Source organism: Syngnathus scovelli, chromosome 4, assembly GCF_024217435.2.
Source record: "Syngnathus scovelli strain Florida chromosome 4, RoL_Ssco_1.2, whole genome shotgun sequence".
Classification (NCBI taxonomy): domain Eukaryota; kingdom Metazoa; phylum Chordata; class Actinopteri; order Syngnathiformes; family Syngnathidae; genus Syngnathus; species Syngnathus scovelli.
In genome coordinates this window covers 15,811,868-15,825,222 of record NC_090850.1, presented here as the reverse complement: position 1 = coordinate 15,825,222, position 13,355 = coordinate 15,811,868, and the positions used below count along the sequence as shown (strand labels likewise).

Sequence of the window (13,355 nt, the reverse complement as noted above, 5' to 3'; positions counted from 1 at the left end):
TGAAGTGGTGTTGGACTTGATTCTTACATTGTATCAAAACATTTTGGGCCCATTCAATGCTTTACAACCACAGGCCTGCTTGAACTTGAGAACCCTGACCTCAACCCCATCAAACACCCATTGGATGACCTCCAACTGACATTGTGATTCAAGCTGGCTCTTCGGCCCATGGTGGCCTCCAAGCTTATCACCTTGTGACTCAGCCCCGCATGAGTGTGGGTGTCGTTAAGACACCAATAATAACCTTGCAGCCTGGAGCCTAGTGACAGTGTGTCACACAATAATTCCTGACAACAGGAGAAGAAAGTGCACAAGCCTGGTTAAAGTGGCGTATTTCGACAAAGACTTTAATCTGGCAATACAAAGGTTTTTAAGCACCACCACCCCCCTTATGTGGTTGGTCCCACCCTCTGCACAGCCCCGACCTTAATCGAATGGCAACGGTCATAGAAAAAGATGAACGTATTGAAAGAGAAGATAAACATCTCGTTTATCGAGCACATGTCATCTCTGCATGACTGCAGTAGTTAAGTGTTTCCCGGGCTGAGCTCCAGACAGCTGATGCACGTCGCTGAAGAAAATAGAAAGCACAATGCAGTCATTGTGTCACCTCAGCAGTGACCATCATTGTGCACACACACGTCGCAGGATGTCAGAAGTTTACAAACGTCCTATCGACTTATAGTCACACTTTGAAGAAGACAAGAACAACAGCTTGGTTGCATTAGCATCCAGTGTGTGTTTGCCATGTGTGTGTTTCTTCCATGAAAAGAGTCCAAACCTGGGGGATGCCTCTGGCACCTCATCACAAGCAGAAGATTCTAGTTCTGAAATGTATTTCTCTGCTTGCAGGGTTCTCTGCGCCTCTCTTTGGAAATGTACTCTCTTGTTTACCATTTTCTGCACTCAAGAGCACAAAAACAGCTGAGAGCAAAAGGAGCAGGAGTGTAGAATGGAGCACGCAGTGACATATTGGATTGCTGGTTACTCAAACATACTGCCAACTGCTCAAGGGATGAATATAAAGCATTTGTGTGGACTTTTGATAGAAAGTTTTAAATTAAAAAGAAAAACGACTTAAGGGGTGCAAAATGAAAATATTTTCAAACATAGCTTTTTTTATTATTAAAAAACGTTTTGTTTGGTACTGGGCATAAGCGGCGCTTGACAAGAATTGCTGAACTCTTGTGCGATGTGTTGTGATCGGTCAGCAGAAACCAGTCAGCTATTTCGACCTGGCAGCCCCTGGCCGTCTGCACTCTTTTGTACTAGTCATAAACGGGAAGGCAGTTCACCCATTGACTCGTTCGCGAACGTGAAAGTCAGGATTCGTTCCCTCACTGATCCGTTGTCGCGATGAACTGGAAATGCAAATCACTGACTCGTTCACTCACAGATCCATTCGTTAGTGAACAAGAAATGCAATTCACGACTCGTTCATGAACGGAAAGTTACGTCATTTTCTTCTTCGTTTTGTTTTACGGCGAGGTGGCACCACCTTCAATGCGCATTACCGACATCTACTGGTTGAAGTCATATGAACTGAAAGGAATTCGTTCTTTTGAACGAATCGTTCACTCACGAGCCAACATTACTTGTGAGCTGCTCCATAAAACCATATATGTACATTCCATGCAAGACAAGCGAGGGTTCCATAGTGTAGTGCAGGGGTGTCCAAGTCCAGTCCTTGAGGGCCGCATGTTTTCCAAGTTTCCCTCGTTAAACACACCTGATTCAATGATGAGGCTCCTGCAGAACGTGAGGATGAACTGCGGCCCTCGAGGACTGGACTTGGACACCCCTGCCTTGCCAAAAGTCCCAATGATCGTGAGCAGCAGGAGGGGGGCCCCATTTCAACCCCTTACACTGAGTGCCAAGCAGGGAAGAAATGGGTACCATTGTTATAGTCACTGGTATGACTCGGCAGGGGTTTGAACCCACAACCTCCCAATCTCAGGGCGGACACTCTCCTCTTAGGCCACTGAGCTGGTAAACACTTGTATCGTAGTATAACACTTAGAGTCGTTTTTAAATAACGTGTATACCTATATACGCCTAAATATTGTTATCCATAATATCTACTGCAATTTCACATTAGATTGCTGGTTTGAAATTTGCTTTTAATATTATTTTTAATAAACATTTATGTTAAAACTTGTCTGGCGTCTTATTCCTTGTTTTTATATTCGCCAATTAAAACATAAAAATCAGACATTTGGTTAACTGCTTTATATGACAATATGTGTAGGTACACTACACGAGGTTAAAAAAAAGAGAATAAATAAATAAAGAGTTAATTGCACAACAAAAGCATTTCCTCGCACCTGGGATCGAACCAAGCTTTTGCCTATCAAGAGCCCGAGTCGCTAACCAGTGGGCTATTTCGACCGGCAGTCTACAATAGCTTGCACTGTTTTGTACGAGCGATGTGTATTCCAGTTCTCTTAAGTGAACTGAATCTTTAGAATCGGTTCACTCAAAATATTTGTTCAAAAGAAGCGTTCACCAAATCGTTCACTAGACTTTCTTATTTATTTATTTTATTATTTTTTTTACCTCGTGTAGTGTACCAAAATATCCCATAATTATCTGCCTAAATAATTGTGACTAATTTAAAACTATTCTACTTGTTAATACCTACAAAATAACATATTCTAACCGGAGATTGCATTGACCTAATTTTCACATGGTCCTTGTTTACATTTTGCATTTGACACTGACAGCTGTCAAGTGCCACGTTAGGGCTCTTCTTGTGTAAGTTTTATTTGTTATGGGTTTTCTTTTGTAAGTTTAACTTTGGGTACTTCGAAAGTGTCATTTTAAATTGTACTTTGCTAGGTGTTCGTGTACACAACGTGTTGTGATGACATCTGCTGTGGAGTCTTCAGCTAGTCGCTTGTGAGCTGCTCCATAAGACCATACATGTTACATGTTCCATCCACTAAGAGCAAGGCTTCCATAGGGTAGTGGTTAGTGCTTTGGGCTTTCACCCCAGCGACCTGGGTTCGAATCTCAGTGGGACCAAAAAAATTTTAGCATAGAAAATTTGCAACATGTGTAACCATATAACCTTCCTTAGAGCAAGGGTTAGGTTTAAAGTTAGGGTTAGGGTTTGAGCTAGGGTTAGGGTTAGAGCTAGGGTTGGGGTAAGGGTTAGGGTAGGGTTAGGATTAGAGCTAGGGTTAGGGTTTGAGCTAGGGTTAGGGTTAGAGTTGGGGTTAGGGTTAGAGCTAGGGTTAGGGTTAAGGTAGGGTTAGGGTAGCGTTAGGGTTAGAGCTTGGGTTAGGGTTAGAGCTAGGGTTAGGGTTAGCGCTAAGGTTAGGGTTAAGGTAGGGTTAGAGCTTGGGTTAGGGTTAGAGCTAGGGTTAGAGTTAAGGTTAGTGTTAGGGTTAGAGCTAGGGTTAGAGCTAGGGTTAGGTTTAGAGCTAGGGTTAGGGTTTGAGCTAGGGTTAGGGTTAGAGCTTGGGTTAGGATTAGAGCTAGGGTTAGGGTTGGAGCTAGGTTTAGGGTTAGGGTTAGAGCTAGCGTTAGGGTTAGAGCTAGGGTTAGGGCTAGGGTTAGGGTTAGGGTTAGAGCTAGCGTTAGGGTTAGAGTTAGAACTAGGGTTAGGGCTAGGGTTAGGGTAGGGTTAGAGCTAGGGTTAGAGCTAGGGTTAGAGCTAGAGTTATGGTTAGAGCTAGGGTTAGGGTTTGAGCCAGGGTTAGGGTTAGAGCTAGGGTTAGGGTTAGAGCCAGGGTTAGGGTTAGAGCTAGGGTAGGGTTAGAGCTTGGGTTAGGTTTAGAGCTAGGGTTAGAGCTAGGGTTAGAGCTAGAGTTAGGGTTAGAGCTGAAAGCTTGAAAGTCCTTGAAAGTCCTTGAAATTCCTTGAAAGTCCTTGGAAGTCCTGGAAAGTCATGAAAAGTCCTTGAAAGTCCTGGAAAATCCTGGAAAATCCTGGAAAGTCCTGGAAAGTCCTTGAAAGGTTGGGGTTAGGGTTAGAACTAGGGTTGGGGTTAGAGGAAGGATTAGGGTTAGGGTTAGAGCTAGGGTTAGTGTTAGAGGAAGGATCCCGCTTGCCACACCTTTTTTGTATACACTGTTTGTACTATGTGTCCTCTCTGCATCCATTGCAGCCTGGTCATCCTAGAAGAGGGACCCTCCCATCTGTGGTCTCTTCTCAAGGTTTCTCATTTCCCCTAGCTGGAGTTTTGAGTTTTTCCTTGCCCTCTTGGGAGTTTAAGATCAGGGGGTGTTTGAGAATATCTTTCGTTCTTCACATGTCCTGAGTGTTGTTGTTAGTCACCTAAATGTTGAACAGAGGCTGTGATTTACCGAAGTCAAATTCCTTGTTTGGCACGCTCAAACATGGCGAATAAAAAACTCTTGAATCTTGAATTAGGGTTAGGGGTTAGAGCTAGGGTTAGAGCTAGGGTTAGGTGTAGAGCTAGGGTTAGGGTTAGAGCTAGGGTTAGGGTTAAAGCTTGGGTTGGGGTTAGAGCTAGTGTTAGGGTTTGAGCTAGGGTTAGGGTTAGAGCTAGGGTTAGGGTTAGAGCTAGGGTTAGAGCTAGGGTTAGGGTTAGAGGTAGGATTAGGGTTAGGGTTAGAGCTAGGGTTAGAATTAGGGTTAGAGCTAGGGTTAGGGTTAGGGTTAGAGCTAGGGTTAGGGTTAGTGCTAGGGTTAGAGCTAGGGTTAGAGTTAGAGTTAGGGTTAGAGCTGAAAGCTTGAAAGTCCTTGAAAGTCCTGGAAAGTCCTGGAAAGTCCTTGAAAGTCCTTGAAAGTCCTGGAAAATCCTGGAAAGTCCTTGAAAGTCCTGGAAAGTCCTGGAAAGTCCTTGAAAGGTTGGGGTTAGGGTTAGGGTTACAGCTAGGGTTAGGGATAGAGCGAGGGTTGGAGCTAGGTTTAGGGTTAGGGTTACAGCTAGGGTTAGGGATAGAGCGAGGGTTAGGGTTAGTGTTAGAGGAAGGATTAGGGTTAGGGTTAGAGCTAGGGTTAGAGCTAGGGTTAGGTGTAGAGCTAGGGTTAGGGTTAAAGCTTGGGTTAGGGTTAGAGCTAGTGTTAGGGTTTGAGCTAGGGTTAGGGTTAGAGCTAGGGTTAGGGTTAGAGCTAGGGTTAGAGCTAGGGTTAGGGTTAGAGGTAGGGTTAGGGTTAGAGCGAGGGTTAGAATTAGGGTTAGAGCTAGGGTTAGGGTTAGAGCTAGGGTTAGGGTTAGAGCCAGGGTTAAGGTTAGAGCTAGGGTAGGGTTAGAGCTAGGGTTAGAGCTAGGGTTAGAATTAGGGTTAGAGCTAGGGTTAGGGTTAGAGCTAGGGTTAGGGTTAGGGTTAGAGCCAGGGTTAAGGTTAGAGCTAGGGTAGAGTTAGAGCTAGGGTTAGAGCTAGGGTTAGAGCTAGAGTTAGGGTTAGAGCTGAAATCCTGGAAAGTCCTTGAAAGTCCTTGAAAGTCCTTGAAAGTCCTGGAAAATCCTGGAAAGTCCTGGAAAGTCCTTGAAAGTCCTGGAAAGTCCTTGAAAGTCCTGGAAAATCCTGGAAAGTCCTGGAAAGTCCTTGCAAGGTTGGGGTTAGGGTTAGAACTAGGGTTGGGGTTAGGGTTAGAGCTAGGGTTGGAGCTAGGTTTAGGGTTAGGGTTACAGCTAGGGTTAGGGTTAGAGCTAGGGTTAGGGTTAGTGTTAGTGGAAGGATTAGGGTTAGGGTTAGAGCTAGGGTTAGGGTTAGAGGTAGGATTAGGGTTAGAGCTAGGGTTAGAATTAGGGTTAGAGCTAGGGTTAGGTGTAGAGCTAGGGTTAGGGTTAGAGCTAGGGTTAGGGTTAAAGCTTGGGTTGGGGTTAGAGCTAGTGTTAGGGTTTGAGCTAGGGTTAGGGTTAGAGCTAGGGTTAGGGTTAGAGCTAGGGTTAGAGCTAGGGTTAGGGTTAGAGGTAGGATTAGGGTTAGGGTTAGAGCTAGGGTTAGAATTAGGGTTAGAGCTAGGGTTAGGGTTAGGGTTAGAGCCAGGGTTAGGGTTAGAGCTAGGGTTAGAGCTAGGGTTAGAGCTAGAGTTAGGGTTAGAGCTGAAAGCTTGAAAGTCCTTGGAAGTCCTGGAAATTCCTGGAAAGTCCTTGAAATTCCTTGAAAGTCCTTGAAAGTCCTTGAAAGTCCTGGAAAATCCTGGAAAGTCCTTGAAAGTCCTGGAAAGTCCTGGAAAGTCCTTGAAAGGTTGGGGTTAGGGTTAGAACTAGGGTTGGGGTTCGGGTTAGAGCTAGGGTTGGAGCTAGGTTTAGGGTTAGGGTTACAGCTAGGGTTAGGGATAGAGCGAGGGTTAGGGTTAGTGTTAGAGGAAGGATTAGGGTTAGGGTTAGAGCTAGGGTTAGAGCTAGGGTTAGGTGTAGAGCTAGGGTTAGGGTTAAAGCTTGGGTTAGGGTTAGAGCTAGTGTTAGGGTTTGAGCTAGGGTTAGGGTTAGAGCTAGGGTTAGGGTTAGAGCTAGGGTTAGAGCTAGGGTTAGGGTTAGAGGTAGGATTAGGGTTAGGGTTAGAGCTAGAGTTAGAGCCAGGGTTAAGGTTAGAGCTAGGGTAGGGTTAGAGCTAGGGTTAGAGCTAGGGTTAGAATTAGGGTTAGAGCTAGGGTTAGGGTTAGGGTTAGAGCCAGGGTTAAGGTTAGAGCTAGGGTAGGGTTAGAGCTAGGGTTAGGGTTAGGGTTAGAGCCAGGGTTAAGGTTAGAGCTAGGGTAGGGTTAGAGCTAGGGTTAGAGCTAGGGTTAGAGCTAGAGTTAGGGTTAGAGCTGAAATCCTGGAAAGTCCTTGAAAGTCCTGGAAAATCCTGGAAAGTCCTGGAAAGTCCTTGAAAGTCCTGGAAAATCCTGGAAAGTCCTGGAAAGTCCTGGAAAGTCCTTGCAAGGTTGGGGTTAGGGTTAGAACTAGGGTTGGGGTTAGGGTTAGAGCTAGGGTTGGAGCTAGGTTTAGGGTTAGGGTTACAGCTAGGGTTAGGGTTAGAGCTAGGGTTAGGGTTAGTGTTAGTGGAAGGATTAGGGTTAGGGTTAGAGCTAGGGTTAGAGCTAGGGTTAGGTGTAGAGCTAGGGTTAGGGTTAGAGCTAGGGTTAGGGTTAAAGCTTGGGTTAGGGTTAGAGCTAGTGTTAGGGTTTGAGCTAGGGTTAGGGTTAGAGCTAGGGTTAGGGTTAGAGGTAGGATTAGGGTTAGAGCTAGGGTTAGAATTAGGGTTAGAGCTAGGGTTAGGGTTAGAGCTAGGGTTAGGGTTAGGGTTAGGGTTAGAGCCAGGGTTAGGGTTAGAGCTAGGGTAGGGTTAGAGCTTGGGTTAGGGTTAGAGCTAGGGTTAGAGCTATGGTTAGAGCTAGAGTTAGGGTTAGAGCTGAAACCTTGAAAGTCCTTGAAAGTCCTTGGAAGTCCTGGAAAGTCCTGGAAAGTCCTTGAAAGGTTGGGGTTAGGGTTAGAACTAGGGTTGGGCTTAGGGTTAGAGCTAGGGTTGGAGCTAGGTTTAGGGTTAGGGTTACAGCTAGGGTTAGGGTTAGAGCTAGGGTTAGCGTTAGTGTTAGAGGAAGGATTAGGGTTAGGGTTAGAGCTAGGGTTAGAGCTAGGGTTAGGGTTAAAGCTTGGGTTAGGGTTAGAGCTAGTGTTAGGGTTTGAGCTAGGGTTAGGGTTAGAGCTAGGGTTAGGGTTAGAGCTAGGGTTAGGGTTAGAGGTAGGATTAGGGTTAGGGTTAGAGCTAGGGTTAGAGCTAGGGTTAGAGCTAGGGTTAGGGTTTGAGCTAGGGTTTAGGTTAGAGCTAGGGTTAGGGTAGGTTTAGGGTTAGAGCTTGGGTTAGGGTTAGAGCTAGGGTTAGGTTTAGAGCTAGTGTTAGGGTTAGATCTAGGGTTAGGGTTAGAGCTAGGGTTAGGGCTAGGGTTAGAGCTAGGTTTAGGGTTAGAGCTAGGGTTAGAGCTAGGCTTAGGGTTAGAGTTAGTGCGAGGGTTAGTGTTAGAGCTAGGGTTAGGGTTAGAGCTAGGCTTAGGGTTAGAGTTAGAGCGAGCGTTAGGGTTAGAGCTAGGGTTAGAGCTGGGGTTAGGGTTAGAGCTGGGGTTAGGGTTAGAGCTAGGGTTAGGATTAGAGCTAGGCTTGGGGTTAGGGTTAGAGTTAGAGTTAGAGCTAGGGTTAGAGTTAGAGTGAGGGTTAGGTTTAGAGCTAGGGTTAGGGTTACAGCTAGGTTAGCGTTAGGGTTAGAGTTAGAGGTAGGGTTAGGGCTGGGGTTAGGGTTAGAGCTAGGGTTAGGGTTAGAGCTAGGGTTAGGTTTAGAGCTGGGGTTAGGGTTAGGGTTAGAGATAGGGTTAGGATTAGGGTTCGTGTTTTTTTTGTTTTTTTTAATTAATTTTTTAAACTACCATGTGTGGTAGTTTATTTTTATTTTTTTCCCAAAAAAAAAAGCGTTTTCATTTTTTTCAAAAAAAAAAACTACCATACATGGTAGTTTAAAAAAAAAAGCTTTACTACTTTTTTTTTTTTGGGGAGGGGAATAAATGAAAACGCTTTTTAAAAAAAAATACTATACATGGTAGTTTAAAAAAAAAGAAGTGTTACCGTTTTTTTTAAAAAAAAGCTACCATACATCGTAGTTTTTTTGGGGAAAAAAAAGCGTTACCATTTTTTTTAAAAAAACTACCATACTTGGTAGGTTTTTTTTTTTAAAAAAACGAACCCTAATCCTAACCCTAACCCTAACCCCAGCTCTAAACGTAACCCTAGCTCTAACCCTAGCCCCAGCTCTAACCCTAACCCTAGCTCTAACCCTAACCCTACCTCAAACCCTAACCCTAGCTCTAACCCTAACCCTAATCCTACCTCTAACCCTAACCCTAGCTCTAACCCTAACCCTAGCTCTAACCCTAATTCTAACCCTAGCTCTAACCCTAATCCTACCTCTAACCCTAACCCTAGCTCTAACCCTAGCTCTAACCCTAACTCTAACCCTAACCGCTAGCTCTAACCCTAACTCTAACCCTAGCTCTAACCCTAACCCTAGCTCTAACCCTAATTCTAACCCTAGCTCTAACCCTAGCTCTAACCCTACCCTAGCTCTAACCTTAACCCTGGCTCTAACCCTAACCCTAGCTTGAACCCTAACCCTAGCTCTAACCCTAACCCAAGCTCTAACCCTAACCCTAGCTCTAACCCTAACCCCTAACCCTAGCGCTAACCCTAACCCTAGCTCTAACCCTAACCCTAGCTCTAACCCTAACCTTAGCTCGAACCCTAACCCTAGCTCTAACCCTAACCCTAACCCAAGCTCTAACCCTAACCCTAGCTCTAACCCTAAGCCCTAACCCTAGCTCTAACCCTAACCCTAACCCTAGCTCTAACCCTAGCTCTAACCCTAACCTTAACACTAACCCTAGCTCTAACCCTAGCTCTAACCCTAGCTCTAACCCTAGCTCTAACCCTAAACCTAGCTCTAACCCTAATCCTAGCTCTAACCCTAGCTCTAACCCTAGCTCTAACCCTAACCCTAGCTCTAACCTTAACACTAACCCTAACCCCTAACCCTAGCTCAAACCCTAACCCTAGCTCTAACCCTAGCTCTAACCTTAACCCTAGCTCTAACCCTAACCCCTAACCCTAGCTCTAACCCTAACTCTAGCTCTAACCCAAACCCTAACCCTAGCTCAAACCCTAACCCTAGCTCTAACCCTATCTCTAACCCTAACCCTAGCTCTAACCCTAACCTTAACTCTAACCCTAACCGCTAACCCTAACCCTAGCTCTAACCCTAACTCTAACCCTAGCTCTAACCCTAACCCTAGCCTTAGCTCGAACCCTAACCCTAGCTCAAACCCTAACCCGAACCCAAGCTCTAACCCTAGCTCTAACCCTAACCCTAGCTCTAACCCTAACCCTAGCCCTAACCCTAACACTAACCCTAGCTCTAACCCTAGCTCTTACCCTAACCCTAGTTTTAACCCTAACCTTAGCTCTAACCCTAACCCTAGCTCAAACCCTAATCCTAGCTCTAACCCTAACCCTAGCTCTAACCCTAACCCTAGCTCTAACCCTAACCCTAGCTCTAACCGTAACCCTAGCTCTAACCCTATATCTAACCCTAGCTCAAACCCTAACCCTAGCTCTAACCCTAACCCTAACACTAGCTCTAAACCTAATTTTAGCTCTAACCCTAACTTTAAACCTAACCCTAGCTCTAAGGAAGTGTATGGTTACACGAGCAACTGTGTTGCAAATTTTCTATAATAAATTTTTTTTGGTCTGACTGAGATTCGAACCCGTGTCGCTGGGGTGAAAGCACAGAGCACTAACCACTACTCTATGGAAGCCTTGCTCTCAGTGTATGGAACATGTATGGTTTTATGGAGCAGCTCACAAGCGACTAGATCGGTGAAGACGCTCATACAAAACAGTGCACGCTATTGTAGACTGCTGGTCGAAATAGCCCACTGGTTAGTGACTCGGGCTCTTTCTCGGCAAGAGCTTGGTTCGATCCCAGGTGCAAGGAAATGCTTTTGTTGTGCAATTAACCCTTTATTTATTTATTCTCTCTTTTTTTAACCTCGTGTAGTGTACCTACACAAATTGTCATAAAGCAGTCAACCAAATGTCTGATTTTTATGTTTTAATTGGCGAATATAAAAACAAGGAATAAGACGCCAGACAAGTTTTAAAATGAATGTTTATTAAAAATAATAATATTAAAAGCAAATTTCAAACCAGCAATCTAATGTGAAATTGCAGTAGATATTATGGATAACAATATTTATGCGTATTTAGGTATACACGTTATTGAAAAACAACTCTAAGTGTTATGCTACGATACAAGTGTTTACCAGCTCAGTGGCCTAAGAGGAGAGTGCCCGCCCTGAGATTGGGAGGTTGTGGGTTCAAACCCCTGCCGAGTCATACCAGTGACTATAACAATGATACCCATTTCTTCCCTGCTTGGCACTCAGTGTAAGGGGTTGAAATGGGGCCCCCCTCCTGCTGCTCACGATCATTGGGACTTTTGGCACTCAGTGTAGCAGGGGTGTCCAAGTCCAGTTTTCCAAGTTTCCCTTGTTAAACACACCTGATTCAATGATCAGGCTCCTGCAGAACGTGAGGATGAACTGATCATTTGAATCAGGTGTTTAACGAGGGAAACTTGGAAAACATGTAGGAATGCGGCCCTCGAGGACTGGACTTGGACACCCCTGGTGTAGTGGTTAGTGCTCTGCACTCTCACATTGATGACCCGAGATCAAGTCCCGGTAGCATCTAAATTGTTTTATCATAGGGTTAGTTAGTAATTAAAGATAATAATTACTAATAAATAAAGAAAATAAATAATAAAAATGTATGTCGTTTATGCCAGTCATATCATTTGATTTCATCGTATTTATATATTTATTATAAATGTATTATTTATTTATATGAATGTATTATTTATTTATATAAAGGCCGGTCCGCGAAAATATTTCTGACACGTAACTGGTCCGTGGCGCAAAAAAGGTTGGGGACCATTGCTTTAACCCACAGTGGTAACACATTTATAAAACTTTCAGTAAATTGGATGAACACTTTTTTGCTTTCCTTAGAAAAATGACCTACAGACTTTCATGTTCATTTCCGTTGTTAACGACTTCACCTTCAATCCCTCGCTGTTTTTTTAACTACACTTACTTTCCCGACGTTGTCAGCTCCACTTTTTCATTTCCCTGCTGCGAGCCAAAACTCCATTTATCTGATCACCTCGCCCTCTCTGGCTTGTTGTTGAAAAATCCTCCCATATGCGCCATTCCATCTTCGCAGGTGGCTAACCGGCAGTAGCCAACACCTCAGCGAGGATTGGCATGTAAATCTGTGTTAACAGAGCAAGACGCGTGCTGGAGCGTCTATTTTCTACATAACCTTATGGCAGCATTGAAACAGCTCACACATTTTTTGGTACCGAAGAGCTTCATACTAATCCATGTATTTGATTTCTACCCTTTAATAACAGACCAATACAGCGATAATGCTGTCATTTAAACGTACACTGTGAGTCAGTGAATTGTCACTTTATCGATTCTTATTACACTTCTTACGTAAAAAAATCAGTGCATAGAAACCTCATGTCTTTTGAAACGGTGTGCAAGTCATTTTATAATTACATGAACCCAAATGACTGTACTCGACAACTCTCCGCATATTTCACTTAATATTCAAAGTTCCCCTTGAAATCCCATAATGTGCTGTGAAGGAGAGCTATCTGGATGTACTTCAACATGCTGAGGGGATGGAAGATCGTCACAGGAAACCAACTGATGGATGATTGGATGTGAAAAAGAGCTGAGAATGGGAACAGCACTTGAATAATTATGAAGCCAAACCGGCCATTTGTCTCCTGTGGCTTTCTGAAGACTACTGTAATGCTAACGACATTTTGTCAGTGTTTGCAAACAAGCAGGCCGTACTGAAAAATAGTCCATCGTAGTCAGATTTGATTTTCTGTCAAATAGTTCACCGTGTCTGCAGATATTTTCTTAAATTTTTTGCCAAAGCGCTGAAGGCTTGTAATTTACCAACTTACCAACTGACTGATGACATTTCACAAGATCACAATGACGTAAGAATGGACAAGAACACCAATTTAGAAACATCAATTTAGAAACACCGATTGAAACGACGGTCTATACCTGGAATATTCACCTAGAATTGCCTTTGTATTCCACTAACAGAAAAGAACAGCTATGATGCCTCTGGCTCCTCAGCTTTACCGAGCGACCCCGCAGTCCCAGCTGCTCCTGCTCACCCATCGGCCCCCCATTCAGAGGCTGGCTCCAAATCTGAGGAGCAAGGCCTATTAGGCCTTCCTGCCTTTTCGTCTGTCTTAACTGTCATGGCGGAAACTGTCAAACACCCAGAGAGCCTTGGTCACAGAACCTCCCCGACACTCTCCACTGATATCAACATCACCCAATGGCCTTCACACGGTTCCAGCCAAGACTCAGAGGCGGCGTCTTCATCATCCCCAGGTCGTTCACGTAAGACTGTTTACCAACGATATAACTTTTTGCTTTTTCCATGTTGATGTTTTGAATGGTAGTACATACTTCGTCATCGCTGTCTCATACGGTCTTTGTTGTCTCCATCTGCCTCACAGTGTATTTCTCCTCTCAAGGTCATAGAAGAGTTCCAAGCTCTGAGTTAAACAGTAACAGCCATCCATTTTCTATACCAGTTGTCCTCATTAGTGCTGCGGGTGAGCTGTGGCCAATTCCAGCTGACTAAAGCAGGTTATATCTTTGACGGGTCATTAGCAAATGACACATATTGACAAACTACCATTCAGCCATGTTCAATCAACATTGTGGAACTATAGAAGGAAGCCAGAGAAAACTTTTACAAGCACAGGGAGAACATGCAAACGTCACACAGAACTGCTGAAATTCAAATCTTG

At 44.3% G+C, this 13,355-nt stretch overlaps 1 protein-coding gene across 2 annotated transcripts in view; it reads left to right on the top strand.

The window, feature by feature from the left end:
• Positions 1 to 13,355, top strand: part of kiaa1549lb (KIAA1549-like b) — a 50,761-nt gene that overhangs the window by 13,035 nt on the left and 24,371 nt on the right. Inside the window, exon 2 of one of the 2 annotated variants that reach the window (XM_049718848.2) lies at positions 12,634 to 12,930. In XM_049718848.2, the coding sequence (XP_049574805.1) occupies positions 12,634 to 12,930 (297 nt within the window). Of the gene's footprint in view, positions 1 to 12,633; positions 12,940 to 13,355 lie in introns of both variants that reach the window. The other variant, XM_049718847.2, reaches the window with a different exon arrangement.